We start from the raw sequence: 27,876 nt of genomic DNA, 5'->3' as shown, positions 1-27,876 counted from the left end.
AGGCCCTTCAGCCCTCGATGTTGCGCCAACCAGTGGAACCAATCTAATGACCCTCTAACCTAATCTATTCCAATGTTATCCATATGCCTATCCACTGACCATCTGAACGCCCTTAAAGTTGGCAAGTCCACAACTGCTGCAGGCAGGGCATTCCACGCCCTTACTACCCTCTGAGTAAAGAACCTACCTCTGACATCCGTCCTATAATTACCACCCCTTAATTTAAAGCTATGTCCCCTTGTGTTAGCTGTCACCATCCGAGGAAAAAGGCTCTCACTGTCCACCCTATCTAACCCTCTGATCATCTTGTATGCCTCAATTAGGTCACATCGTAATCTTCTTCTTTCTAACAAAAATAACCTCAAGTCCCTCAGCTTTTCCTCATGAGACCTTCAAAAGGCCTCGGCAGGTAAGATTAAGGAAAACCCCAAGGCATTCTACAAGGATGTGAAGAGCAAAAGTATGAGATGTGAAGGAATAGGACCTATCAAATGTGACGGTGGGAAAGTTTGTATAGAACCGGTAGAAATAGCAGAGATGCTCAATGAATACTTTACTTCAGTATTCACGGTAGAAAAGGATCTTGGTGGTTCTGGTGCAGGCTTGCAGCGGACTGAAAAGCTCGAGTGTGTGGACATTAAGAAAGAGGATGGGTTGGAGCTTTTGAAAAGCAGTAAGTCAGATAAGTCACTGGGACCAGATGGGATGTACCCCGGGTTACTGTGGGAGGCGAAGGAAGAGATTATAGAGCCTCTGGCGATGATCTTTGCGTCATCGATGGAGACGGGAGAGGTTCTGGAGGATTGCGGATGTGGTTCCTCTATTCAAGAAAGGGAGTAGAGATAGCCCAGGAAATTATCAACTGGTGAGTCTAACCTCAGTGGTTGGTAAGCTGATGGAGAAGATCCTGATGTGGGTATGCCGGCGTTGGACTGGCGTAAACACAGTAAAAAATCTGACAACACCAGGTTTTAGTCCAACCGATTTATTTTATAATAGACTCACAAGCTTTCGGGGTTAGCCCCTTCGTCAGGTGAATGGAGAGTTCTGGCCTCAGACAGAGCATATAAAGCACAGACAGTTTAGAGATTACTGATTAGAATGCGAATCCTTACACCTAACCTGCTGTTCAAGACCTGAAGTGGCCGACAATGTGAGTGGAAGGAGCACCGACCACAGTTTAAAGAGATGTGTATTGTCTCCAGACAGTACAGTGAGGTTTTGCAAACCCAGGCAAGTCACGGGGGTTACAGATAGCGTGACATGAACCCAAGATCCCTGTTGAGACCGTCCTCATGTGTGCGGAACTTGGCTATCAGTCTCTGCTCAGCGACTCTGCGCTGTCGTGTGTCGTGAAGGCCGCCTTGGAGAATGCTTACCCAAAGGTCAGAGGCTGAATGCCCGTGACCACTGAAGTGTTCGCCAACAGGAAGGGAACAGTCTTGCCTGGTGATTGTCGAGCGATGTTCATTCATCCGTTGTCGTAGCGTCTGCATGGTCTCCCCAATGTACCATGCTTCGGGACATCCTTTCTTGCAACGTATCAGGTAGACAATGTTGGCCGAGTTGCAAGAGTATTTACCATGTACCTGGTGGATGGTATTCTCACGTGTGATGATGGTATCCATGTCGATGATCCGGCATGTCTTGCAGAGGTTGCTGTGGCAGGGTTGTGTGGTGTTGTGGTCACTGTTCTCCTGAAGGCTGGGTAGTTTGCTGCGAACAATGGTCTGTTTGAGGTTGCGTGGTTGTCTGAAGGCAAGAAGTGGGGGTGTGGGGATGGCCCTGGCGAGATGTTCGTCTTCATCAATGACATGTTGAAGGCTCCGGAGAAGATGTCGTAGCTTCTCCGCTCCGGGGAAGTACTGGACGACGAACCTGAAACAGACCATTGTTCGCAGCAAACTACCCAGTCTTCAGGAGAACAGTGACCACAATACCACACAACCCTGCCACAGCAACCTCTGCAAGACATGTCGGATCATCGACATGGATACCATCATCACACGTGAGAATACCATCCACCAGGTACATGGTAAATACTCTTGCAACTCGGCCAACATTGTCTACCTGATACGTTGCAAGAAAGGATGTCCTGAAGCATGGTACATTGGGGAGACCATGCAGACGCTACGACAACGGATGAATGAACATCGCTCAACAATCACCAGGCAAGACTGTTCCCTTCCTGTTGGCGAACACTTCAGTGGTCACGGGCATTCAGCCTCTGACCTTTGGGTAAGCATTCTCCAAGGCGGCCTTCACGACACACGACAGCGCAGAGTCGCTGAACAGAGACTGATAGCCAAGTTCCGCACACGAGGACGGTCTCAACAGGGATCTTGGGTTCATGTCGCACTATCTGTAACCCCCGTGACTTGCCTGGATTTGCAAAACCTCACTTACTGTACTGTCTGGAGACAGTACACATCTCTGTAACCTGTGATCAGTGCTCCTTCCACTCACATTGTCAGCCACTTCAGGTCTTGAACAGCAGGATTCGCATTCTAATCAGTAATCTCTAAACTGTCTGTGCTTTATATGCTCTGTCTGAGGCCAGAACTCTCCATTCACCTGACGAAGGGGCTAACCCCGAAAGCTTGTGAGTCTATTATCAAATAAATCGGTTGGACTAAAACCTGGTGTTGTCAGACTTTTTACGAGAAGATCCTGACAGAAAGTTTTATGAACATTTGGAGAAGTATAGTATGATCAAAAATAGCACAGCTTTGTCAAAGGCAGATCGTGCCTTACAAGTCTGGTTGAGTTTCTGAAGATGTGACTAAACACACTGACGAAGGAAGAGCAGTAGGTGTGGTTTATATGGTCTTCAGCAAGGCGTTCGATAAGGTGCCCCATGCAAGGCTTATTGAAAAAGTGAGGGGGCATGGGATCCAAGGGGACATTGCTTTGTGGATCCAGAACTGGCTTGCCCACAGAAGGCAAAGAGAGGTTGTAGATGGGTCTTTTTCTGTATGGAGGTCGGTCACCCGTGGAGTGCCCCAGGGATCTGTTCTGGGACCTTTGCTGTTTGTGATTTTCATAAATGACCTGGATGAGGAAGTGGAGGGATGGATGGATGAATTGGTAAGTTTGCCGACGACACTAAGGTTGGTGGTGTTGTGGATGGTCTGGAGCGATGTCAGAAGTTGCAGCGAGACATAGATAGGATGCAAGACTGGGCGGAGAAGTGGCAGATGGACTTCAACCCGGATAAGTTCATTTTGGCAGGTCAAGTGGGATGAAGGAGTATAATATTATGGGTAAGATTCTTAGCAGTGTGGAAGATCAGAAGGATCTTGGGGTTCGGGTTCACAGACTCTCAAACCCGCTTCGCAGGTAGAGGATGTGGTTAAGAAGGCGTATGGTGTACTGGTCTTCATCAATCGAAGAATTGAGGAGATAATGCTGCAGCAGACCCCACTTGGAGTACTGTGCTCAGTTCTGGTCGCCTCACTACAGGAAAGATGAGGAAGCTATTGAAAGGGTGCAGAGGAGATTTACAAGGGTGTTGCCTGGATTGGGAGGCATGCCTTATGAGGATGGGTTGAGAGAGCTCAGTCTTTTCTCCCTGGAGAGAAGAAGGATGAGAGGTGACCTGATAGAGGTGTAAAAGATGTTGACAGATATTGATGGGGTGGATTCTCAGAGTCTTATTCCCAGGGCTGAAATGGCTGTCATAAGGGGACACAGGTTTAGGGTGCTGGGGAGTAGGTGCAGAGGAGATGTTAGGGGTAAGTTTTTCACCCAAAGGATGGTGGGTGCCTGGAATCAGCTGCCGGCGGTGGTGGTGGAGGCAGATTCGATAGGGTCTTTTAAGAGACTTCTAGATGAGTACATGGATTGAGGGTTATAGGTAAGCCTAGTAGGTAGAGATGTCCGATGCAACTTGTGGGCCGAAGGGCCTGTTTGTGCTGCAGTTTTTCTACGTTCTATGTCAATATTAAAAGACTGCCCCTTGGTCTGAGACAAGTTACCTGGTTCTAGACTCACCAGCTAGATGAAACATCACTTTGCATTCTTCAAATGAATTCAGACCCAGTTTCCTCAATCTCTCCTCATAAAACAATCCCACTAGCCCAGGAATCAGGCTCGTGAACCTCCATTGCACTTTTATCAAAAGCTTTCTGATAATCTAAACACATCACAGCCACTGAATCTCCTTTATTTGTGTTACAAGTAACATCCTTCCTTAGGAAGAGAGACCAAAACTGTACACAATACTCCAGGTACATTCACACCAAGGCTTCTTTACACCAGTACTCAAACCCCTTTGCAATGAAGGCCAATATACTATTTGTCTTCCTAATCTGCCTGCTGCCCCTGCATGCTAGCTTTGAGTGAATCATGAACAAGGACACCAAGGTCCCTTTGAACATCAACACTTCCTAATCTCTCACCATTAAAAAAATATTCTGCCTTTCTGCTTTTCCCAAACCAAAGTGGATTACTCTACATTTATTCACATTATAATACATCCACCAAGCTTTAGTCCACTCACCTAGTCTGCCCAAATTCCCTTGCATCTTCCTCAACTCAGATTCCCACCTAGTTTTCCATCAGCAAATTTGGAATTATTACATTTTATCCCCATATCCAAATCATTTAGATTGTGAAGAGCTGTAGTCCATATACCATTCTTTGTGTACACCACTAGTAACACCTTGCCATCCTAAGAATGACCCGTTTACTCCTACTCTCTACTTTCTATCAGTAAATCAATTTTGAATACATACTAGTAAGTGATCTCCAATATCACGTGCTCTAATTTTATTTACTAACCTCTCACATGGGACCTTACAGAAAGCCTTCTGGAAGTCTAAATACGTTCCATCCATTGGTTGTCCTTTATCTATGCTACAAGTAACATCTTCAAAAACTCCAACAGGTTCATTAATCAAGATTTCTCTTTCATAAACTCTGCCCAATCACATTATTTTCTAAGTGCCCAGCTATCACATCCGTTATAACAGATTGTAACATTTTCGTTACTATTGATGTCAAACTAACGTCCGTAGTTCTCACTTTTGTCTCTCTCCATACATAGTGGGATTACATTTGCAACTTTCTGGTTCGCAGGAAATTATCCAGAATCTATAGAATTTTTTGAAAGGTAACCATCAACGTATACACTATCTTCATAGCAACCTCCTTCCATACTTCGGACATAGCTCATCTGGTCCTGGTGCTTCAATCCAATTCACCTTCGAGTTCCCATTCCAATTCTCTTTCTGCACCCAGCTGTCTATGGCAGACTTGCTTCTGTTCCCACATTCCTGGAACAGGTCTGTAGTCTGTTGCCAGGGCGCTACTCCACATCAAGCATCAAGGAGTCTCTCTTAGAGTCAGAGGTTTACAGCATGGAAACAGGCCCTTCAGCCCAATTTGTCCATGCCGCCCCTTTTGTAACCCCTAAGCTAGTCCCAATTGCCCACGTTTGATAAGGATCATGGATAAGGATAGATCTGGTCCTCGGGTTGAAGTTCTGAACTGGAAAAAAGCCAAATTTAATGAAATGAGAAGGGATCTGGGAAGTGTGGATTGGCACAGGCTGTTCTCTGGTAAGGATGTAAATGGAAAGTGGGAGGCCTTCAAAGGAGAAATTTTGAGAGTGCAGAGTTTGTATGTTCCTGTCAGGATTAAAGGCAAAGTAAATAGGAATAAGGAACCTTGGTTCTCGAGGGAGATTGTAATGCTGGTTAAGAGGAAGAGAGAGTTGTATGAAATGTACAACCAGCAAGGAACAGCTCAGATGCGCGAGGAGCACAAAAAGAGCAGGAGGCTACTTAAGGGGGAAATCAGGAGGGCTAAAAGAAGACATGAGGTTTGCTTTGGCAGACAGAGTGAAGGGAAATTCAAAGAGATTCTATAGGTATGTCAGGAGCAAAAGGATAGCGAGGGATAAAATTGGTCCTCTTGAAGACCAGAGTGGTAGACTGTGTATGGAACCAAAAGAGATGGGGGAGATACTAAATGGGTTTTCTGCATCTGTATTTACTGAGGAAACGGGCATGGAGTCTACGGAAATAGGGCAAACAGGTAGGGAGGTCATGGAACCTTTACAGACTAAAGAGGAGGAGGTGCTGGCTGTCTTGAGGCAAATCAGAGCGGATAAATCCCCAGGACATAAGAAATAGGAGCAGGAGTAGGCCATCTAGCCCTTCGAGCCTGCCCCGCCATTCAATAAGATCATGGCTGATCTGAAGTGGATCAGTTCCACTTTCCTGCTTTCTCCTCATAATCCATAATTCCCTTGTCTGTCAAAAACCTATCTACCCGTGATTTAAATATATTTAGTGAGGTAGCCTCCACCACTTCAACGGGCAGAGAATTCCAGAGATTCACCACCCTTTGAGTGAAGAAGTTCCTCTTCAACTCCAATCTAAACTGCCCCCCCCCCTTATCTTGAGGCTGTGCCCTCTAGTCCTGCTATCTTTCTAAGTGGGAAGAATCTCTCTACCTCCACCCTATCCATCCCTTTCATTATCTTATACGTTTCTATAAGATCCCCCCTCATCCTTCTAAACTCCAACGAGTACAGACCCAGTCTATTTAGTCTTTCTTCATAGTCCAACCCCCTCATCTCCGGTATCAGCCTAGTGAACCTCCTCTGCACTCCCTCCAAGGCCAATATATCCTTGCGCAAGTGCGGCGACCAAAACTGCACACAGTACTCCAGCTGCAGCCTCACCAGTGCCCTGTACAGTTGCAGAAAGACCTCCCTGCTTTTATATTCTATCCCCCTCGCTATAAAGGCCAGCATCCCATTCGCCTTCTTGATCACCTGCTGCACCTGCAGACTGGGTTTTTGCAATTCGTGCACAAGGACCCCCAGGTCCCTCTGCACCGTAGCATGCTGCAGCTTTTCGCCCTTTAAGTAATAATGCCTCCTACTATAATTTCTGCCAAAGTGGATAGTCTCACACTTGCTAACATTGTACTCCATCTGCCAGGTCCTCGCCCACTCACTCAGCCTATCCAGATCCCTCTGCAGACTTTCCACACCCTCCACGCAATTTGCTTTTCCACTCATCTCAGGACCGGACAGTGTATTCCCATGGACCTTGAGGGAGGCTAGTGTTGAACTTGCAGGGGCCCTGGCAGACATGTTTAAAATGTCAGTATTCACGGGGGGAGGTGCCAGACGATTGGAGGATGGCTCATGTTGTTCCGTTGTTTAAAAAAGGTTCCAAAAGAAATCCGGGAAATTATCGGCCAGTAAGTGTGGAATGAGCTGCCGGATAAAGTGGTAAATGTGGGCTCACTTTTAACATTTAAGAAAAACTTGGACGGGTTCATGGATGAGAGGGGTGTGGAGGGATATGGTCCAGGTGCAGGTCAGTGGGACTAGGCAGACAAGAAGGGCCAAAAGGCCTGTTTCTGAGCTGTAATTTTCTATGGTTTGGCCCATATCCCTCTATACCCATGTTACCCATTAACTGTCTAAATTCTTTTAAAAAGACAAAATTGTACCATCTCTTATTGCTAGCCATTGGTGTGTTTGGGAGGTTTTCAGGTTGACACTCAACCTGTTTATGGCCATGTTATGAATGCAACTTCCTTGGCCATCAAATCCTATGGTGGGACTCAAACTGAGAACTTCTGGCTCAGAGATGGAGTGTTACCCATTGCACCACAAGACCATCACCCATCTTTTTGAGTACTACCTCTTTATTAATACTAACATCTTTTAGTTCCTCAGTTTCACAAGTCCCTTAGTTCCTTCATATTTCTGGGAGATTATCTGTATCTTGCTCCATGAAGAACGAGACAAAGTGACTTTTAGTTTCTCCACCATTTCCCTAGTCCCATTATAAATTTTTCTGACAGGACGTACTTGGGCAATTTTCCACATTGCAGGGCAGATGTCAGCGTTCCAGCTGTACTGGAACAGCTTGACTTGGAACGTGGCAAGTTCTGGAGCACAAGTCTTCAATACTATTGTTAGAATATTTTTAGGACCCATTGCCTTCGCAGTATGCAATGCCTTCAGCAACACAGTTCTGTATGAGGCCTATCCCATTTTGCATGGTGGTAGTGTCACACAACATGATAATTTCAACGTGAAGGCAAGACTTTGTTTCTACAAGAACTGCGTGGTGGTCACCCCTAACAATACTGTCATTGTCAGATGCATGTACAACAGGTAGATTGGTGAGAATGAGGCCAATTAGGATTTTTCCTCTTGTTGGTTCCTTTGTCACCTGCCACAAATCTAGTCTAGAAACTATGTCCTTCATATCCCAAACGAGTATGGCCATAGGCCAGCTATGTCCTTTAGGATTTGGCCACATAAAAGCCCAACCTTGCCACCACTACTGAAAATGCATAACAAGAAGCAGACACCGCCCCTCCCTGTGTCTTCCTCGCCATTTTATAACACCAATCCCACTCTCACATCCGCAGCTCCAACCCATTCTTAGTGATAAAATCCAATATTTCATCTTTGAGATGTGTGAAATGTCTGATATATAATAGCTTGTGACCAAATGAAACAATGTGGTCGGTTGGAGGGGAGGTTAAATGACAAAGGTGGCATAGTGCAAAGGCAGTGGGAATGGAACAAGTACAGAAAAGGAAAAAATGAAATGAGAGAGACAAGAAACAAACCACAAATTGCAGCAGAAATTACAAAATAAAATGGCTGAACTCAGTTTGGAGCCCGTAGCCAGTAAAGCAGGCAGTTGAACTGTGAGTGGTTCTGCTAGCTTTCATTGAGCTTTCCTCAGATTATGATCCAATCACATACCCATTGATAGTGGAGGCCATGAAAACAAGGTAGGGACCCAGCAACAACTTCACCAACGGGAGTGGAATGGCAGCTGCTTCATCAATCACCACCAACTCAGCCTGACCCAGTTTAACGGCGTCTGCAGGGTGGATGTACTGACAAAGGAAAGTAGAAATGCTGCAATTACACAATTTTACTCTGCAGCAGTGCTATTCACAAAGTGAACTGCATCATTGCACATTGCTCTGGATTTTTCTTTTTCACAATGAAACCAGGGAGCAGCATTTTACCTGGATAGTCTGCCTGTGTTCCTTATAGATATTAACTCGAACTACAGCTTTGTTGAACTCTGGGTTTAAGGACTGAACTATTTCATAGTCCAAATGTTCCTGAAAGAAAAAAAGTGACAAGTCCTTATAGAAACCAAATGAAAAGTTAATTTTCTTTTACAAACCTAGGAAGTGGTCGTCAGTTATTACAACTCCAATGAATCAATCAAATGCCTAAATCCTGGAAAAGATACTACTGGATGGATACATGTCACATGTTCAAAACTTCATCCAATGATACATATACAAGTTTTATATCCTACATAACTATTTCTGTCTATTTAAGATTAAAAAAGTGGTTCATTGTTCAGGTAGATTTGTTCTCTTACCTGATATCGTAAGGCATCAAAGCCTTTAAAAACAAATTCAAACAGGGTGCATAAGTTGTCTGGACTTGGTGAGGTGACAAAAATATTGGAATACCTGTGGGAAAATGTTACATCATTGTAATTAATTTGTCAAATATCTATTGGATATGAAAACTGTTAACCTAAAATGCTAAACATCAGTGTGCTAAAAATTACACAATCAATTTAAAATTGTCAGTCAAGTTTGCAGTGTGGTACATTTACTACATTTGGAAGCGCAGTGACATAGTGGTGTTGTTGCTGGACTACCAATCCAGAGATCCAGGGTAATGCTCTGAGGACCTGGGTTCAAATCCCATTAGGGCAGATAGTGGAATTTAAATTCAATTACAACATTTGGAATTAAAAGTCTTATGATGACCACAAAATCATTATTGATTGTGGTAAAAACCTTGTTCACAAATGTCCTTTAGGGAAGGAAATCTGCCTGGCCTATCTAGTCTAACCTTCATAGAACATAGAAGACTACAGCACAAACAGGCCCTTCAGCCCACAAGTTGTGCTGATCATGTCGCTACCTACTAGGCCTATCTATAACCCTCAATCTCATTAAATCCCATGTACTCATCCAGAAGTCTCTTAAAAGACCCCAACGAGTTTGCCTCCACCACCACCGACAGCAGTCGATTCCACTCACCCACCAAGTGAAAAACTTACCCCGACGTCTCCTCTGTATCTGCTCTCCAGCACCTTAAACCTGTGTCCTCTCGTAACGACCATTTCAGCCCTGGGAAATAGCCTCCGAGAACCCACCCGATCTATATCTCTCAACATCTTATAAACCTCTATCTCATCACCCCTCATCCTTCATCTCTCCAGAGAAAAAAGACCCAGCTCCCTCAACCTATCTTCATAAGGATGCCTCCCAATCCAGGCAACATCCTTGTAAATCTCCTCTGCACCCTTTCAATAGCTCCCACATCTTTCTTGTAATGAGGCGACCAGAACTGCTCACAGTACTCCAAGTGGGGTCTGACTAGGACCCCTACAAAGAACAACAAAGAACAACACAGCACAGGAAACAGGCCCTTCGGCCCGATAAGCCCGCACTGCCATTTTAACATTCAGTCAGTGCCTCATTCCAATCCTTCTTCGACCTATGACTTTTGTCTACGCCTCTTGGACTCCACAATAAAGGCATGTGATTCCAGATGCATAGCAATGTGGTTGACTCTCAAATGCCCTCTGAACTGGCCTAGTAAGTCACTCAATCAAGGGTAATGAGGGACGGGCAACAAATTCTGGCCTTGCCAGCAACATTCCATGAATGAACAAAAATAATAGAGGATCCTGTTCTTTGCAGACAGAAATATGTACACACATTGTGCTGCTGTTTCAGCTACACCAAGTGATAGCCATTCGCTGTTTCATTCCTCAGGGGCAATGCCTTCACCAGTCAGAGTCAAGCTGCCCAGTTTAAAATTTTCAAACAATGCTCAGCAATTAACTGTCATTCACCATTAACTGGTGCATTCTCCGTGGCAACTCTTCTACTAGAGCCCACTTGCCAAACACTCTGATCCCAAACAATATCAATTGTTTCCCCTGACATTGGTATTCTTGTGATTGTCCTGATGAGTGCAAGGGCTTTAATCTTGTATGCTCAAGTTTTGTTTTCTTCTTGTTAATAAATCTTTTAATTTTTAAAATCTCAAAACTGTTTTCCTCCTGGGGTCAGTATTTTTCTTTACAAGAAAGGGTTATGACCAGTAAGACGAGTTTCCCTCTGGGGCTTAGAACCATAGAAAATTTACAGCTCAGAAACAGGCCTTTTGGCCCTTCTTGTCTGTGCCGAACCATTTTTTGCCTAGTCCCACTGACCTGCACTTGGACCATATCCCTCCACACCCCTCTCATCCATGTACCTGTCCAAGTTTTTCTGAAATGTTAAAAGTGACCCCGCATTTACCACTTTATCCAGCAGCTCATTCCACAGAAGCCCCTCCTAATATTCCCTTTAAACTTTTCTCCTTTCACCCATAACCCATGCCCTCTGGTTTTTTTCTCCCCTAGCCTCAGTGGAAAAAGCCTGCTTGCATTCACTCTATCTATACCCATCAAAATCTTATACACCTCTATCAAATCTCCCCTCATTCTTCTACACTCCAGGGAATAAAGTCCTAACCTATTTTTCTAGTTGGTCCAAATCCCTCTGCAAGCTTTGAAAACCTTCCTCACTGTCCACTACACCTCCAATCTTTGTATCATCAGTAAATTTGTTGATCCAATTTACCACATTATCATCCAGATCACTGATATAGATGGCAAACAACAATGGACCCAGCACTGATCCCTGTGGCACACCACTAGTCACGGGTCTCCACTCAGAGAAGCAATCCTCCACAACCACTCTCTGGCTTCTTCCATTGAGCCAATGTCTAATCCAATTTACTACCTCCCCATGTATACCTAGTGACTGAACCTTCCTAACTAAACTCCCATGAGGGACCTTATCAAAGGCCTTGCTAAAATCCAGATAGACAACATCCACCGCCTTTCCTTCATCCACTTTCCTGGTAACCGCCTCGAAAAATTCTAATAGATTGGTCAAACATGACCTACCACGCATAAAGCCACGTTGACTCTCCCTAATAAGTCCCTGTCTATCCAAATATTTGTAGATCCTATCTCTTATCACACCTTCCAATAACTTGCCCACCACTGACGTCAAACTTACTGGCCTATAATTTCCCGGATTTCTTTTGGAACCTTTTTTAAACAATGGAACAACATGAGCCACCCTCCAATCATCCGGCACCTCCCCCGGGCATACTGACATTTTAAATATGTCTGCCAGGGCCCCTGTAAGTTCATGACTAGCCTCCCTCAAGGTCCATGGGAATATCCTGTCCAGTCCTGGGGATTTATCCACTCTGATTTGCCTCAAGACAGCCAGAACCTCCTCCTCTTTAGTCTGTAAAGGTTCCATGACCTCCCTACCTGTTTGCCCTATTTCCGTAGACTCCATGCCCGTTTCCTCAGTAAATACAGATGCAGAAAACCCATTTAGTATCTCCCCCATCTCTTTTGGTTCCATACACAGTCTACCACTCTGGTCTTCAAGAGGACCAATTTTATCCCTCGCTATCCTTTTGCTCCTGACATACCTATAGAATCTCTTTGAATTTCCCTTCACTCTGTCTGCCAAAGCAAACCTCATGTCTTCTTTTAGCCCTCCTGATTTCCCCCTTAAGTAGCCTCCTGCTCTTTTTGTGCTCCTCGCGCATCTGAGCTGTTCCTTGCTGGTTGTACATTTCATACAACTCTCTCTTCCTCTTAACCAGCATTACAATCTCCCTCGAGAACCAAGGTTCCTTATTCCTATTCACTTTGCCTTTAATCCTGACAGGAACATACAAACTCTGCACTCTCAAAATTTCTCCTTTGAAGGCCTCCCACTTTCCATTTACATCCTTACCAGAGAACAGCCTGTGCCAATCCACACTTCCCAGATCCCTTCTCATTTCATCAAATTTGGTCTTTTTCCAGTTCAGAACTTCAACCTGAGGACCAGATCTATCCTTATCCATGATCAGGTTGAAACTAATGGCATTATGATCACTGAATCCAAAGTGTTCCCTCACACTCACATCCAACACCTGCCCTAACTCATTTCCCAACAGGAGATCCAATATTGCATCCTCTCTAGCTGGCACCTCTATATACTGATGTAGAAAGTTCTCTTGAACACATTTTACAAACTCTACCCTGTCTAAACCTTTTACAGTATGTGCATCCCAATCTATATGTGGGAAATTAAAATCCCCTACTATCACAACTTTGTGTTTCCAGCAGCTGTCAGCTATCTCTCTGCAGATTTGCTCCTCCAATTCTCATTGACTACTGGGTGGTCTATAATACAACCCCATTAATGTGGTCATACCTTTCCTGTTTCTCAGCTCCACCCATAGGGCCTCTGTAGACAAGCTCCCTAATCTATCCTGCCTGAGTACTGCTGTAACATTTTCCCTGATCAACAATGCCACCCCCCACCTTTTATCCCTCTGCCTCTATCACGCCTGAAACATTGGAACCCTGGAATATTGAGCTGCCAGTCCTGCCCCTCCTGTAGCCAAGTATCACTAACGGCTATAGTGTCATATTTCTACGTGTCAATCCACGCCTTCAGCTCATCTGCCTTCCCCACAATACTCCTGGCATTGAAATAGACACACAGCTTAGAAAGGAAACAAGAACTAGAGCGCACAGCCTCAAAATAAGGGGGAGTCAATTTAGAACAGAGTTGAGGAGGAAATTCTTCTCCCAGAGGGTAGTGAATCTTTGGAATTCTCTGCTGAATGAAGCAGTGGAGGCTACCTCGTTAAATGTGTTTATGTCACAGATAGATAGAATTTTGACCAATAAGAGAATTAAGGGTTATGGGGAGAAAGCGGGAAAGTAGAACTGAACACTATCAGATCAGCCATGATCTTATTGAATGGCAGGGCAGGCTCAAGGGGCTAGATGGCCGACTCCTGCTCCTATTTCTTATGTTCTATGTACTTTTTTTGGAATTTTCGTCGAAAATAGATTCTTGTCATGCTGTTATCTATAACGCCAAATATTTTCTACAAAATATGGCTTTAATAAAACCTGACTTTAGCTCAGAGACAAATCTTTCTGCACAACTGTCAGCAGCAATTCAATGCAATTCCACAATTTTAGCACACAAAAGAGAAATATAGCAGGCCCGTCAGTCAATAAAAATGCACCTTCTGGTCATTCAGAAGGTGTTTGATAAACTTCCACATAATAGATTTATTATAAAACTGAAGCCCATAGGATTAAAGAGGCACAAACAGTAAGGATACAAACTTAGCTAATGCAGAGAGCAGTGGTGAATGGTTATTTTTCAGATTGCAGAACTGTGTGCAGGCAGGTCCCTGGGTCAACGGTTGGATTACTCTTTATTGACATATTTTGAGATACTAGATCTGTTCTAAAGATGGTAATGCCACCACATTAGTAATCCGGAGGGTTAGGCTAAGTCTCTGAGGACACTGGTTCAAATCCCACTATAGCAGTTGGTGGAATTTAAATTCAATGAATAAAAATTTGGAGTTGAAAGCAAGTCTCAGCAATGGTGACCATGAAACTATCACCGGTTGTTTTAAGAGCTTCACTAGTGTCCTTTAGGAAAGGAAATCTGATGTCCTTATCCAGTCTGACCTACATGTGGTTTCAGACCCACAGCAATATAGTTACTCTTAATCAAAGAACAAAGAACATTAGAGCACAGGAATAGGCCTTCAGCCCTCCAAGCCTGCACCGACCACACTGCCCAACTTAACTAAAACCCCCTACCCTTCTGGCGACCATATCCCTCCATGCCCATTCTATTCATGTATTTGTCAAGACACCTCTTAAAAGTCACTATCGTATCTGCTTCCGCTACCTCCCCAGCGAGTTCCGGACACCCACCACTCTCTGGGTAAAAAACTTGCCTCATACATCTCCTTTAAATCTTGCCCCTCACACTGTAAACCTGTGCACCCTAGTAATCAACTCTTCCACCCTGGGAAAAAGCTTCTGACTATCCACTCTGTCCATGCCTCTCGTAATCTTGTAGACTTCGATCAGGTTGCCCCTCAACCTCCGTCGTTCCAGTGAGAACAAACCAAGTTTCTCCAACGTCTCCTCATAGCTAATGCCCTCCATACCAGGCAACATCCTGGTAAATCTTTTCTGTGACCTCTCCCAAACCTCCACATCCTTCTGGTAATGTGGCGACCAGAATTGAACACTATATTCCAAGTGCGGCCTAACTAAGGTTCTATAAAGCTGCAACATGTCTTGCCAATTTTTAAACTCAGTGCCCTGGCCAATTAAGGCAAGCATGCCGTATGCCTTCTTAACTCCATCTCCACCTGTGTTGCCACTTTCAGTGACCTGTGTATGTGTACACCCAGATCCCTCTGCCTATCATTATTTTTAGGGGTTCTGCCATTTACTGTATATTTCCCATTTGTATAAGACCTTACAAAATGCATTACCTCACATTTGTCCGGATTAAACACCATCTGCCATCTTTCCGCACAAGTCTCCAACCAATCTATATTCTGCTGTATCCTCTGATGGTCCTCATCGCTATCCACAAATCCACCAACCTTTGTGTGATCTGCCAACTTACTAATCAAACCAGTTACATTTTCCTCCAAATCACAGAACACTACAGCACAAACAGGCCCTTCGGCCCACTAGTTGCGCCGATCACTTATATACCTACCAAGCCATACACCTATCTATAACCCCCAATCCCATTAAATCCCATGTACTCATCCAGAAGTCTCTTAAAAGACCCCAGCGAGTTCGCCTCTACCACCACCGACGGCAGCCAATTCCACTCACTCACCACCCTCTGAGTGAAAAACTTACCCCTAACATCTCCTCTGTACCTACTCCCCAGCACCTTAAACCTGTGTCCTCTCGTAGTGACCATTTCAGCCCTGGGAAATAGCCTCCGAGAATCCACCCTATCTATTCCTCTCAACATTTTATAAACCTCTATCAGGTCGCCTCTCAACCTTCGTCTCTCCAGGGAGAAGAGTCCCAGCTCCCTCAACCTATCTTCATAAGGCATGCCTCCCAATCCAGGCAACATCCTTGTAAATCTCCTCTGCATCCTTTCAATAGCTTCCACATCCTTCCTGTAGTGAGGCGACCAGAACTGCACACAGTACTCCAAGTGGGGTCTGACAAGGGTCTTATAAAGTTGCAGCATTACCTCCCGACTCCTAAACTCAATCCCTCGATTAATGAAGGCCAGTACACCATACGCCTTCTTGACCACATCCTCCACCTGCGAGGCCGATTTAAGAGTCCTATGGACCCGGACCCCAAGATCCCTCTGATCTTCAACACTACTAAGACTCCTACCCTTGATATTGTACTTCTGCATCCCGTTGGTCCTGTCAAAATGGGCCACTGCACATTTATCTGTGTTGAAGTCCATCTGCCACTTCTCCGCCCAGTCTTGCATCCTATCCATGTCCCGCTGCAACTTCTGACATCCCTCCAGATTATCCACAACACCACCAACCCTCGTATCGTCTGCGAACTTACTAACCCATCCCTCCACTTCCTCATCCAGGTCATTTATGAAAATGACAAACAGCAAGGGTCCCAGAACAGATCCCTGGGGCACTCCACTGGTGACTGACCTCCATTCAGAAAAAGACCCATCCACAACCACTCTCTGCCTTCTGCAGGCAAGCCAGTTCTGGATCCACAAGGCCAAAGCCCCTTGGATCCCATGTCCTCTCACCTTCTCAAGAAGTCTTGTATGGGGGACCTTATCAAACGCCTTGCTGAAGTCCATGTACACCACGTCTACCGCTCTTCCTTCGTCAAGGTGCTCAGTCACATTCTCCAAGAACTCAACTAGGCTCGTAAGGCACGACCTGCCCTTGACAAAACCACACTGACTATTTCTGATCATGTCAAACCTCTCCAAATGCTCATAAATCTTGTCCCTCAGAAGCCTCTCCATCAGCTTACCAACCACTGAGGTCAGACTCACCGGTCGGTAATTTCCCGGGCTATCTCTGTTCCCTTTCTTGAAAATAGGAACCACATCCGCAATCTTCCAATCCTCCGGAACCTCTCTCGTCTCCATTGACAACGCAAAGATCATCGCCAGAGGCTCTGCAATCACTCCCTCACCTCCCACAGTAACCTGGGGTACATCCCATCCGGTCCTGGCGACTTATCTATCTTGATAGAATTTAAAAGTTCCAACACATCCTCTTCCTTAACATCCACATACTCAATCTTTTCAGTCCGCCGCAAACCTGCAGTACAACCTCCCAGATCACTTTCCACCGTGAATACCGAGGCAAAGTACTCATTAAGCACCTCTGCCATTTCTTCCGGTTCCACACAGACTTTTCCCCCTTCACCTTTTATAGGTCCTATCCCTTCTCTTCTCATCCTTTTACTTTTTAGATATTTGTAGAAGGCCTTGGGATTCTCCTTAATCTTACCCACCAAGGCAGGGGGGTGGGATCCTGAGTAGCAGGAATGAAAGTGAGGGGGGCATAGATGGTGACTACAATGCACGGCATCGTGGGGGTGGGGCAGAGCAGGGTTTGAAATGCGTATACTTTAATGCGAGGAGTATTCGCAATAAAGTGGATGAACTTGCAGCGTGGATCAGTACCTGGAACTTTGATGTTGTGGCCATTTCAGAGACATGGATAGAGCAGGGTCAGGAATGGTTGTTGCAGGTTCCGGGGTTCAAATGCTTCAGTAGGAGTAGAGAAGGAGGTAGAAGGGGGGGAGGAGTAGCATTATTAGTCAAGGATTGTATCACAGTGTCAGAGAGGAAGTTTGATGAGGACTTGTCTGTTGAGGTAGTATGGGCTGAGATTAGAAATAGGAGAGGAGAGGTCACCCTGTTGGGAGTCTTTTATAGACCTCCTAAAAGTTCTAGAGAGGTTGAGGAAAGGATTGTGGAGACGATCCTGGATAGGAGTGAAAGTAATAGGGTAATTGTTATGGGGGACTTTAACTTTACTAATATTGATTGGAATAGCTATAGCTCTAGCTCGTTAGAAGGGTCAGTTTTTGTACAAAGCGTGCAGGAAGGTTTTTTGACTCAGTATGTAGATAGGCCAACTAGAGGTGAGGCTATATTGGATTTGGCGCTGGGAAATGAGCCAGACCAGGTGTTAAGACTTGGAAGTTGGTGTGCATTTTGGTGATAGTGACCACAATTCGGTTACGTTCACCTTAGTGATGGAAAGGGATAGACTGGAACCTCGGGACAGTAGTTTTAACTGGGGGCAAGGTAATTATGAGGCTATTAGGAGAGAATTAGGAAGCATAGGTTGGACTAGGAGACTACAGGGTCTCGGAACGTCCGAAATGTGGAGCTTTTTCAAGGAGCAGCTACTGTGAGTCCTCGATATGTACGTCCCTGTCAGGCAAGGAGGAATTGGTCGAGCTAGGGGACCATGGTGCACTAAAAAAGTTGATTCGCTGGTTAAAAGGAAGAAGGAGGCTTATGCCCGGATGAGACTTGAGGCTCAGGTAGTGCACTAGAAAGCTTTAGATTGGCTAGGAGGGAGTTAAAGAGTGAGTTAAGAAGGGCTAAAAGAGGACATGAGAAGACTTTGGCTGATAGGATTAAGGAGAATCCTAAGGCGTTCTATAGATATGTTAAGAACAGAAGATTGGTTACGGCAAGATTAGGGCCAGTTAGAGACAGCAGTGGGAAGTTATGTGCGGAACCGGAAGAGATTGGAGAGGCATTGAACCAATATTTCTCTTCGGTATTCACGCAGGGGGACATAAATGTAGCTGTGGAGAACACTGTAAACTGGACAGTATTGCAGTTGATAAGGAGGATGTGCTAGATATTCTTGAGGGTTTGAAAATAGATAAGTCCCCTGGGCCGGATGGGATTTACCCTAGGATTCTCTGGGAGGCAAGAGAGGAGATTGCAGAGCCTCTGGCTCTGATCTTCAGGTCATTGTTGGTCACAGGTATAGTGCCAGAAGATTGGAGGATAGCGAATGTTGTCCCATTGTTTAAGAAGGGGAACAGAGGCTTCCCCGGGAATTATAGACCGGTGAGTCTTACTTCTGTTGTGGGCAATGTTTTAGAAAAAATTATTAGGGATATGATTTATAGTTATTTAGAGAGTAATGAATTGATTGGAGATAGTCAGCATGGTTTTGTGGAGGGTAGGTCGTGCCTTACTAACTTTATTGAGTTTTTTGAAAAAGTGACCAAAGAGGTGGATGGGGGAAAGGCAGTTGACGTGGTATATATGGACTTTAGTAAGGCGTTTGGTAAGGTTCACCATGGAAGGCTTCTGCAGAAAATGCAGATGTATGGGATTGAGGGTGATTTAGTTAATTGGATCAGGAATTGGCTAGCAGATAGGAGACAGAGGGTGGTGGTTGATGGTAAGTATTCATCATGGAGTTCGGTTACAAGTGGTGTGCCTCAGGGATCTGCTTTGGGGCCACTGCTGTTTGTAATTTTTATTAATGATCTGGATGAGGGTATAGTTGGGTGGATTAGTAAATTTGCTGATGACACCAAAGTCGGAGGTGTGGTAGATAGTGAGGAAGGGTGTCTCAGTTTACAGAGAGACTTGGACAAGTTGCAGAGCTGGGCCGAGAGGTGGCGGATGGAGTTTAATGTGGAAAAGTGTGAGGTAATTCACTTTGGCAGGAATAACAGATGTGTAGAGTATAGGGCTAACGGTAGGATTCTGAATAGTGTGGATGAACAGAGGGATCTAGGTGTATGTGTACATAGATCCCTGAAAGTTGGGAATCAAGTAGATAGGGTTGTTCGGAAGGCATACGGTGTCTTGGCGTTTATTGGTAGGGGGATTGAATTTAGGAGCCGCATGTTGCAACTGTACACAACTCTGGTGCGGCCGCACTTGGAGTATTGTGTGCAGTTCTGGTCCCCACATTACAGGAAGGATGTGGAGGCTTTGGAGAGGGTGCAGAGGAGGTTTACCAGGATGTTGCCTGGTATGGAGGGGAGGTCCTATGAGGAGAGACTGAGGGATTTGAGGTTGTTTTCGTTAGAAAGAAGGCGGCTAAGAGGGGACCTTATTGAAACATATAAGATGATTAGAGGTTTAGATAGGGTGGATAGTGATAGCCTTTTTCCTCGGATGGAGAAAGCTAGCACGAGGGGGCATAGCTTTAAATTAAGGGGGGGTAGTTATAGGACGGATGTCAGGGGTAGGTTCTTTACCCAGAGGGTGGTGAGGGATTGGAATGCCCTGCCTGCTGCAGTTGTAAATGCGCCTAGTTTGGGGGCGTTTAAGAGATCCGTGGATAGGTTTATGGATGGAAAGGGATTGGTTTAGGTTAGAGGGTCATTGCTTTTTAATTGGTCGGTGCAACATCGTGGGCCGAAGGGCCTGTTCTGCGCTGTAATGTTCTATGTTCTATAAGGCCTTCTCATGACCCCTTCTGGCTCTCCTAATTTCCCTTTTTAAGCTCCTTTCTACAAGCCTTATACTCCTCTAGATCCTTAACATCTCCTAGCTCTCTGAACCTTTTATACGCCTTCCCTTTCCTCCTGACTAGGTTCACCACAACCTTCGTGCACCACGGTTCCCGTGCCGTACCAAAACCCCCTTGTCTCATCGGAACGTTATCGTGCAGAGCTCCAGTCAAACATTCCTTGAATATCCGCCACCTTCCTTCAGTACTTTTCCCCGAGAACACCTCCTTCCAGTTATTCGTCCAATTATCTGCCTGATGTCTTCATATTTCCCCTTACTCCAGACAAACACCTTCCTAGCCTGCCTGATCCTATCTCGTTCCAATGCTATTGTGAAGGAGATAGAATTATGATCTCCATTCCCAAGATGCTCTCCTACCGAGCGATCCATCACCTGTCCTGGTTCATTAGCCAGCACCAGATCAAGTACAGCCTCTCCTCTCGTAGGTTTATCCACGTACTGTGTCAGGAAACCTTCCTGAACACACCTAACAAACTCCTCCCCATCCAAACCCCTTACCCTAGGGATATTCCAGTCGATGTTTGGGAAATTGAAGTCTCCCATCACGACGACTCTGTTATTACGACATCTCTCTAGGATCTGTTTCCCTATCTGCACCTCAACTTCCCTGTCACTATTGGGCGGCCTATAGAAAACACCCAGCAAAGTTTTCGACCCTTTGCTGTTCCTAACTTCCACCCACAGAGACTCTGTAGATAGTCCATCCATGGCATCCTCCTTCTCTGCAGCCATGACACTGTCCCTGATCAACAGTGCCACTCCACCACCCCTTCTGCCACCCTCCCTGTCCTTCCTGAAGCATCTGAAGTACCCAGAACTGTCCCTGAGACATCCAAGTCTCTGTAATGGCCACCACGTCACATTCCCAAGCAGCAATCCACGCCCTAAGCTGATCTACCTTATTCACTACACTCCTGGCGTTAAAACAGACACATTTCAGCCCCTCGGTCTGGACATTTCTCCACCACCCGTCTAACCTCCCTCTCATACCGTCTACAGTCCTTCCCTACCTGGGAGCTAACCTCCTCCGTCTGAGTCTCCTCATCTCTGTTCCCTTCCCCCATCCTTTCAAGTTTAAAGTCCCCCCGGTAGCCTTAGCCAGTCTTTCCGCCAAGATATTAGTCCCCCTGGGATTCAAGTGCCACCCGTCTTTACTGTACAGGTCACACCTGCCCCTAAAGAGGTCCCAATGATCCAGGAACCGGAATCCCTGCCCCCTGCTCCAGTCCCTCAGCCACGCATTCACCCTCCACCTCATTCCATTCCTGCTCTCATTCTCCCGCGGCGCAGGCAGCAATCCTGAGATTACTACCTTCGCGTTCCTCTTCCTCAGCTGCCTACCTAATTCCCTATAATCCCTTTTCATGACCCCTTCCCTCTTCCTGCCTATGTCAGCAGTACCTATATAAACCACAACCTGCGGTTCCTCCCCCTCCCCTTTCAGGATGTCTGGGACGTGTCCAGAGACATCCCGGATCCCAGCTCCAGGGAGACAAACCACCATCCGCGACTCCCGTCTGCGTCCACAAAAACGCCTGTCTGATCCCCTCACTATGGAGTCCCCTATTAGTACTGCCTTGCTGCTCTCTTTCTTAGTTTTTTGAAGTACTGGCTCAGCTCCAGAGACCTGGCCACTGCTTCCTCCTCCAGATGAGCTGTCCCCCCCAGTGGTACTCAGGCCGGAGTACTTATTTTGAAGGGGGACATCGACCGGTGTGCTCTCCATCACCTGAGGTTTCCCCTTCCTAATAGTTACCCACGTGCCTTCGTCCCGTTGCCCTGGTGTGACCACTTGCCGATAGCTCCTATCAATTATCTCCTCATTCTCTCTAATGAGACGAATGTCCTCAAGCAGCATTTCCAGTTCCTTTACCAGGTCCCGTAGGGACTGCAGCTCCACACACCGAGCACAGGTATGGATGTCTGGGAGACCAGGAGCCTCCAAGACCTCCCACATATTGCATCGGCAACAACATACTGGCCTCACACTCATATTTGCCCTTTTTAGAAATACAGAGAAAAAAGTAATATAAAAAAAACTTATAAACTTACCTTGCCTCACCCTTTTCGCTTTGGCCCTCTGAGCCAAAGCCCTTACAGCTCACACAAAAACAAAAACAAACTTACCTGCTCTCACTCAGAGCCCCTCTCTCTCTCTTTTTTTGGTTAGAGGGGGAGGGTGGGGTGGGATACTCTACCTGTGTAGAGTATCGGGTTTCTTCACCTTTCCAATTTATGGGGGTCCAGAGGGAAAACAAAACTACTTCCCTATGACTACTTCCTGTCTCCGATTTAAAATTTAAAAAAAGCTTTTAAAAAAAAGAAACACAGTAACTTACATCATTTACTTAAATCATTTATATATATTACAAACAGCAAAGGTCCCAGCACTGATCCCTGAGGAACGCCACTTGTCAAAGCCCTCCATTCAGAAACACACCCTTCCACTGCTACCCTCTGTCTTCTGTGAGCTTAATGCTCTCTCCACTCACATTGCCTGTACCTTTAAGATTTGGATACCTGCAAAGACTCGCATTCCAACCGTTATTTTGTAAATTGAGTTTATGTCTTTATATGCCCTGTTTGTGATTAGAACTCCCACTTACCTGACAAAGGAGCAACAGTCCAAAAGCTAATGGCTTTTGCCACCAAATAAACCTGTTGGACTTTAACCCGTTGTTAACAGACTTCTTTCTATGACCGAGCCAGTTCTGTATCCACCCTGCCAGATCACCTCTGATCCCATGCGACTTCACCTTCTACACTAATCTGCAATGAGGGACTTCATCACCCTCTGAAATGGCTGAGCAAGACATTCACTTTACAGGCAATTAGGGATGGACAACAAATTTTGACCTTGCCAGTGACTATATCCCATGAAGTTAAAAAAAATCCTATTTAACACAGTGGGAGTGCCACAAAACACGACAGTGCACATCTTCAGTGTGAAGACAGGACTTTATTTTCTCAAGGACTGTGCAGTGGCCAATACCGTCATGTATAGACTGCAACAGGTAGATTGGTGAAGACAAGATTTAGTAGGTTTTTCTCTCGTTGGTTCTCTTGCCATCTGCACTTTCCGCAGGCCCAGTTGGCAGGTATATGGAACTGGGTCATTAAGTTTGTTGAAGGCTGAGATAAACAGATTTTTAATCAGTAAGGAAATCAAGGGTTATAGGGATAAGGCAAGAAAGGGGAGTTGAAGATTATATCAAATCAGTCATAATCTCATTGAGTGATGGACCAAGCTCAATGGGTCAAAAGGCTCCTACGCCTTAATTAATCTGGATCGGGGATTAGGCTGGCTAACTCGTTTTTTGGTTGGCGCAGGCACAATGCGCCAAGTGGCCTCTTTCTGCACCACTAACATTGCCTTATTCTAAACTTTCCATAACAGGATCTGAGCAATGATGGTGGCAGGTAAGAGGGCAGTCTGTGATCATTTGGAAAACAGGAAAGGTGAAAAGCAAGTTTTGATCTTGCAAAAAGACAGAGATGATGGAATAAATCAAGAAACAAAACATTGGAAGTAATTGGTTAAAGAACCAGAGACAGCCTTGGGAAAACGTCACAGCAACACAGAGCTGCAAATTCAAAACCTACCCAAATGCCACAGCTCCTGCAATGGCCAGTCCCAATGCAGCAGATTTACCACGGCCTCTGGCTGCAGTTAAGGCGACTGTGCTTCGCAGTGTTTTCTCCGAAATAGCTTCAATGAATGTCAGTACGGCTTTAGCCTAATAGAAAGAAACCATTTCATTGGCTTGCTCATCAACAAAAGTTAACAATCGTAACAGAGACTTGCGCACCTGTCCCTTGGCTGCCTGCAGTTAGGCTGCAGCTATAAAAACAAAAAGTTTTCCAGCAATTTCAGTAATTTAAAATAACTTGACGTAGTACAAGGCAAGTGGAGAAGGGAGAAGTAGCCACAATGAAACTATCAAGTAAAGCAGCACAATTTATTAAAGAGCAATTTGAAAGACAATTTGTACACCCTCTTCATCAGAAGCTGGTCAGACGTGTAGGAGTGTAACTAAATGTTCAAAGTTAAATTGAGTAGCTACATAATTTCTTAGGTATATGCAATCCATTGTATACTTTCACATCAGATAACTATTTAAGCAAAGAATAGAAAAAATCCATAGAAAAATAAATCCAAGTATTAAATAAATACTTACTAAATATCTACAATAAACTGTGATTGATGCTTTATACTATCTTAACAAGACATAATGTAAACATTGTCCTGGTGTAAATCAGCATGAATTTTATAACAGTCAGTAATGTAAAAGACTCCCTACATTGTTTACAAGCTCCGTGGTGCATTGAAACCTTCTGAACTGAAACATTGTGTCACCTTGTATTGATGCTAACAATGTTAGCTTTTAGTTAAACATACAGGTTGACAAATTTTTCAACATTTCACTAGGAGCAGAGAAAAGCAATATGCTCACCAGATTCTACACATTCACATGTGAAACATTCCTACTGGATATAAAACTAGGTTTCAAAAATGTATCAAACAAGAACAAAGAATGAGTTTACATCAAACAGGCACACTCCACCTTCCAATAGCCCAGGCCTATCAGGCTCCTATTTCTTACCTGATCAAGTGTCTTGCAGCCGTCAACAAGGACTCCCACTGGCTGTGTATCACGGAGCGATTCCTTCAGTTCTTTAAGTTCAACCTCTCGAGGCGTTAGACTGTCCTTAAAGATTAGGTGAATATGTTGACAGATTTGATTGCCAATTAAAGGTTTTAATTAAAAGATTTGGTTACAATCCTACACATAAATCAACTGAAGAACTGATAAACTTCCCGTCATGAATTCTTCCAATGGAATCAGAGCTTTTATAGGAAGTGGAGTTTTATGCCAAACTGCGTTACAAGGGGAACACAAAGTACAAGAAAGGAAGTGAAGAGTCCAGCAATTGTGGGATGAGATCTTCGGGTTTTGAAATGCTGGCAATGGAGGCTGAGGAAATAATGGGACAGGCCTCAGGATTGCAGGGACAGCAATCCAGGGTTTGACAGCGCTGAGAATTTCTGGGATTGGGGAGAAGTAGAAACGTGATGGAGAAATTTGTCAATACAGAAAGGAGATCCTAGATGTGTGAACGGTTCAGAGAGGACATTGGATTATTAATAGATACATGAATCTTACGATTATCCTGAGCAGTTTTGGGCTCCATATCCAAGGGAAGATGTGCCAGCCTTGGAAAGGGTCCAGAGGAGGTTCACAAGAACGATCCCTGGAATGAAGAGCTTTTCATATGAGGAACAGTTGAGGATTCTGGGTCTGTACTTGTTGGAGTTTAGAAGGATGAGGGAGAACCTTATTGAAACTTACAGGATACTGCGAGGCCCTGGATAGAGTGGACGTGGAGAGGATGTTTCCACTAGTCAGAAAAACTAGAACCAGAGAGGGCACAACCTCAGGCTAAAGGGACGATCCTTTAAGACAGAAACGAGGAGGAATTTTTTCAGCCAGAGAGAGGTGAATCTGTGGAACTCCTGGCTGCAGAAGCTTGTGGAGGCCAGGTCATCGAGTGTCTTAAAGACAGAGATAGTTAGGTTCTTGATTAATAAAGGGATCGGGGTTGTGGGGAAAAGGCAGGAAAATGGGGATGAGAAAAATAGCAGCCATGATTGAATGGCGGAACAGACTTGCTGGGCCGAGTGGCCTAATTCTGCTCCCATGTCTTATGGCCTGACGGGGCAGGGGGAACGGAATTAAGGTTTCACTTCATATTCAAAAAATCATAAGCAACTTTCTTCCTCTCAGTTATGTCAAGTCTATAGTAACACTGGAGGTCTTAGATTATTTCATTACAAAGTGTTTTATTAATGGCAGAATAATATTGAAGTGCTGTACTTAACAAACACCAATAAAACCCTAACTCACGGCGCTATGATCTCCAAAACTCACTGTAGATTTTGGTGGGACAGGTTTGATGTTGGAAATGTGACTGGAAAGTGGCAGAATGTCCAGACGATCATTGATCACAACGCAATTCTCACAGGATGCCAGAGAAAGTATGAATCTGTCAAAACAGAACAAATTAAACCAACTGCTAATAATAAACCAGCTCTCAATAGACAATCATTTATATTATGAGACCAGCAGACTTTTATTTAAATATCGTTACGGGATGTGGGCTGCACAGGCTTGGCCAGTATTTGCTGCCCATTCCTAGTTGCTCTTCAGTAAATGGTGGGGACCTGCCTTTTTGAACTGCTGCAGTTGTAGGTACACCCACAGTGCTGTTAGGGAGGAATTTCCAGGATTTTGACTCAGCGACAGTGAAGGAACGGTGATACATTTCCAAATCAGGATGGTGAGTGACTTGGTGGACAACCTCCAGGTGGTGGTGTTCCCAGGTATCTGCTGCCCTTGTCCTTCTTGATGGTAATGGTCGTGGTTTGGATGGTGCTGTCTAAAGAACTTGATGAGTTGCTGCAATGTATCTTCTAGATAGTGCACACAGCTGCCACTGTGCATTGGTGATGGAAGGATTGAATGTTATGGAAGGGGTAGCTTTGTTTGGATGATGTTGAGCTTGTTATGTGTTGTTGGGAGCTGCACTTTCCAGGCAAGTGGGGAATAAAAATCATAGAAACCCTTCAGTGCAGAAACAGGCCATTTGACCCATCGAGTCTGCACCAATCACAATCCCACCCAGGCCCTACCCCCATATCCCGACATATTTATCCATTAATCCCTACGCATCTCAGGACACTAAGGGGCAATTTTAGCATGGCCAATCAACCTGACCTGCACATCTTTGGACTGTGGGAGGAAACCCACACAGAAACGAGGAGAATGTGCAAACTCCACACAGACAGCGACCCAAGCCGGGGATCAAACCCAGTCCCTGGCGCTGTGAAGCAGCTGTGCTAACCACTGTGCTACCGTGCCACCCAGGAGTATTCATCACACTCCTGATTTGTGCCTTGTACGTGCTGGACAAGCTTTGGGGAGTCAGATGACTCAGGTTTCTTAGCCTTTGACCTGCTCTGGTAGCCACAGTATTTACATGGCTAGTTCAGCTTTTCTGGTCAATAGCTACCTCCAGGATGTTGATCATGGGGAACTCACTGATGGTAATGCCATTGAATCCCAAGGTTAGATCCTCTCCTGCTAGAGGTGGATATTGCCTGGCACTTTTTTTATATTCATTTGTGGCACATGGGCATCGCTGGCTGGCCAGCATTTATTGCCCATTCCTAGTTGTCCTTGGAGGGCAGTTGAGAGTCATTGCTGTGGCTCTAGAGTCATACGTAGGCCAGACCATGTAAGGACGGTTGATTTCCTTCCTTAAAGGACATTAGTTAACCAGATGGGTTTTTCATTCAATCAACAATGGTTTCATGATCATCAGTAGATTCTTAATTTCAGATATTTTTATTGAATTCAAATTCCACCATCTGCTGTGGTGGGATTCGAA

The 27,876-nt window shown here is 45.0% G+C and overlaps 1 protein-coding gene across 1 annotated transcript in view; it reads right to left on the bottom strand.

The window, feature by feature from the left end:
* The window catches only part of nat10 (N-acetyltransferase 10), a 178,120-nt gene that overhangs the window by 85,433 nt on the left and 64,811 nt on the right, over window positions 1-27,876 (bottom strand). The window contains exons 7-12 of the mRNA XM_080189838.1: window positions 26,358-26,472; window positions 25,032-25,136; window positions 24,031-24,164; window positions 9,390-9,483; window positions 9,022-9,120; window positions 8,750-8,886 (exon numbers count right to left, since the gene is read on the bottom strand). Coding sequence (XP_080045964.1) covers window positions 8,750-8,886; window positions 9,022-9,120; window positions 9,390-9,483; window positions 24,031-24,164; window positions 25,032-25,136; window positions 26,358-26,472 — 684 coding nt within the window. The remainder of the gene's footprint in view (window positions 1-8,749; window positions 8,887-9,021; window positions 9,121-9,389; window positions 9,484-24,030; window positions 24,165-25,031; window positions 25,137-26,357; window positions 26,473-27,876) is intronic.

This window comes from Carcharhinus amblyrhynchos, chromosome 6 (genome assembly GCF_965287045.1).
Source record: "Carcharhinus amblyrhynchos chromosome 6, sCarAmb.v2.hapA, whole genome shotgun sequence".
In the NCBI taxonomy this organism is placed as follows: Eukaryota; Metazoa; Chordata; class Chondrichthyes; order Carcharhiniformes; family Carcharhinidae; genus Carcharhinus; species Carcharhinus amblyrhynchos.
This window is presented reverse-complemented; position numbering and strand designations above follow the sequence as displayed.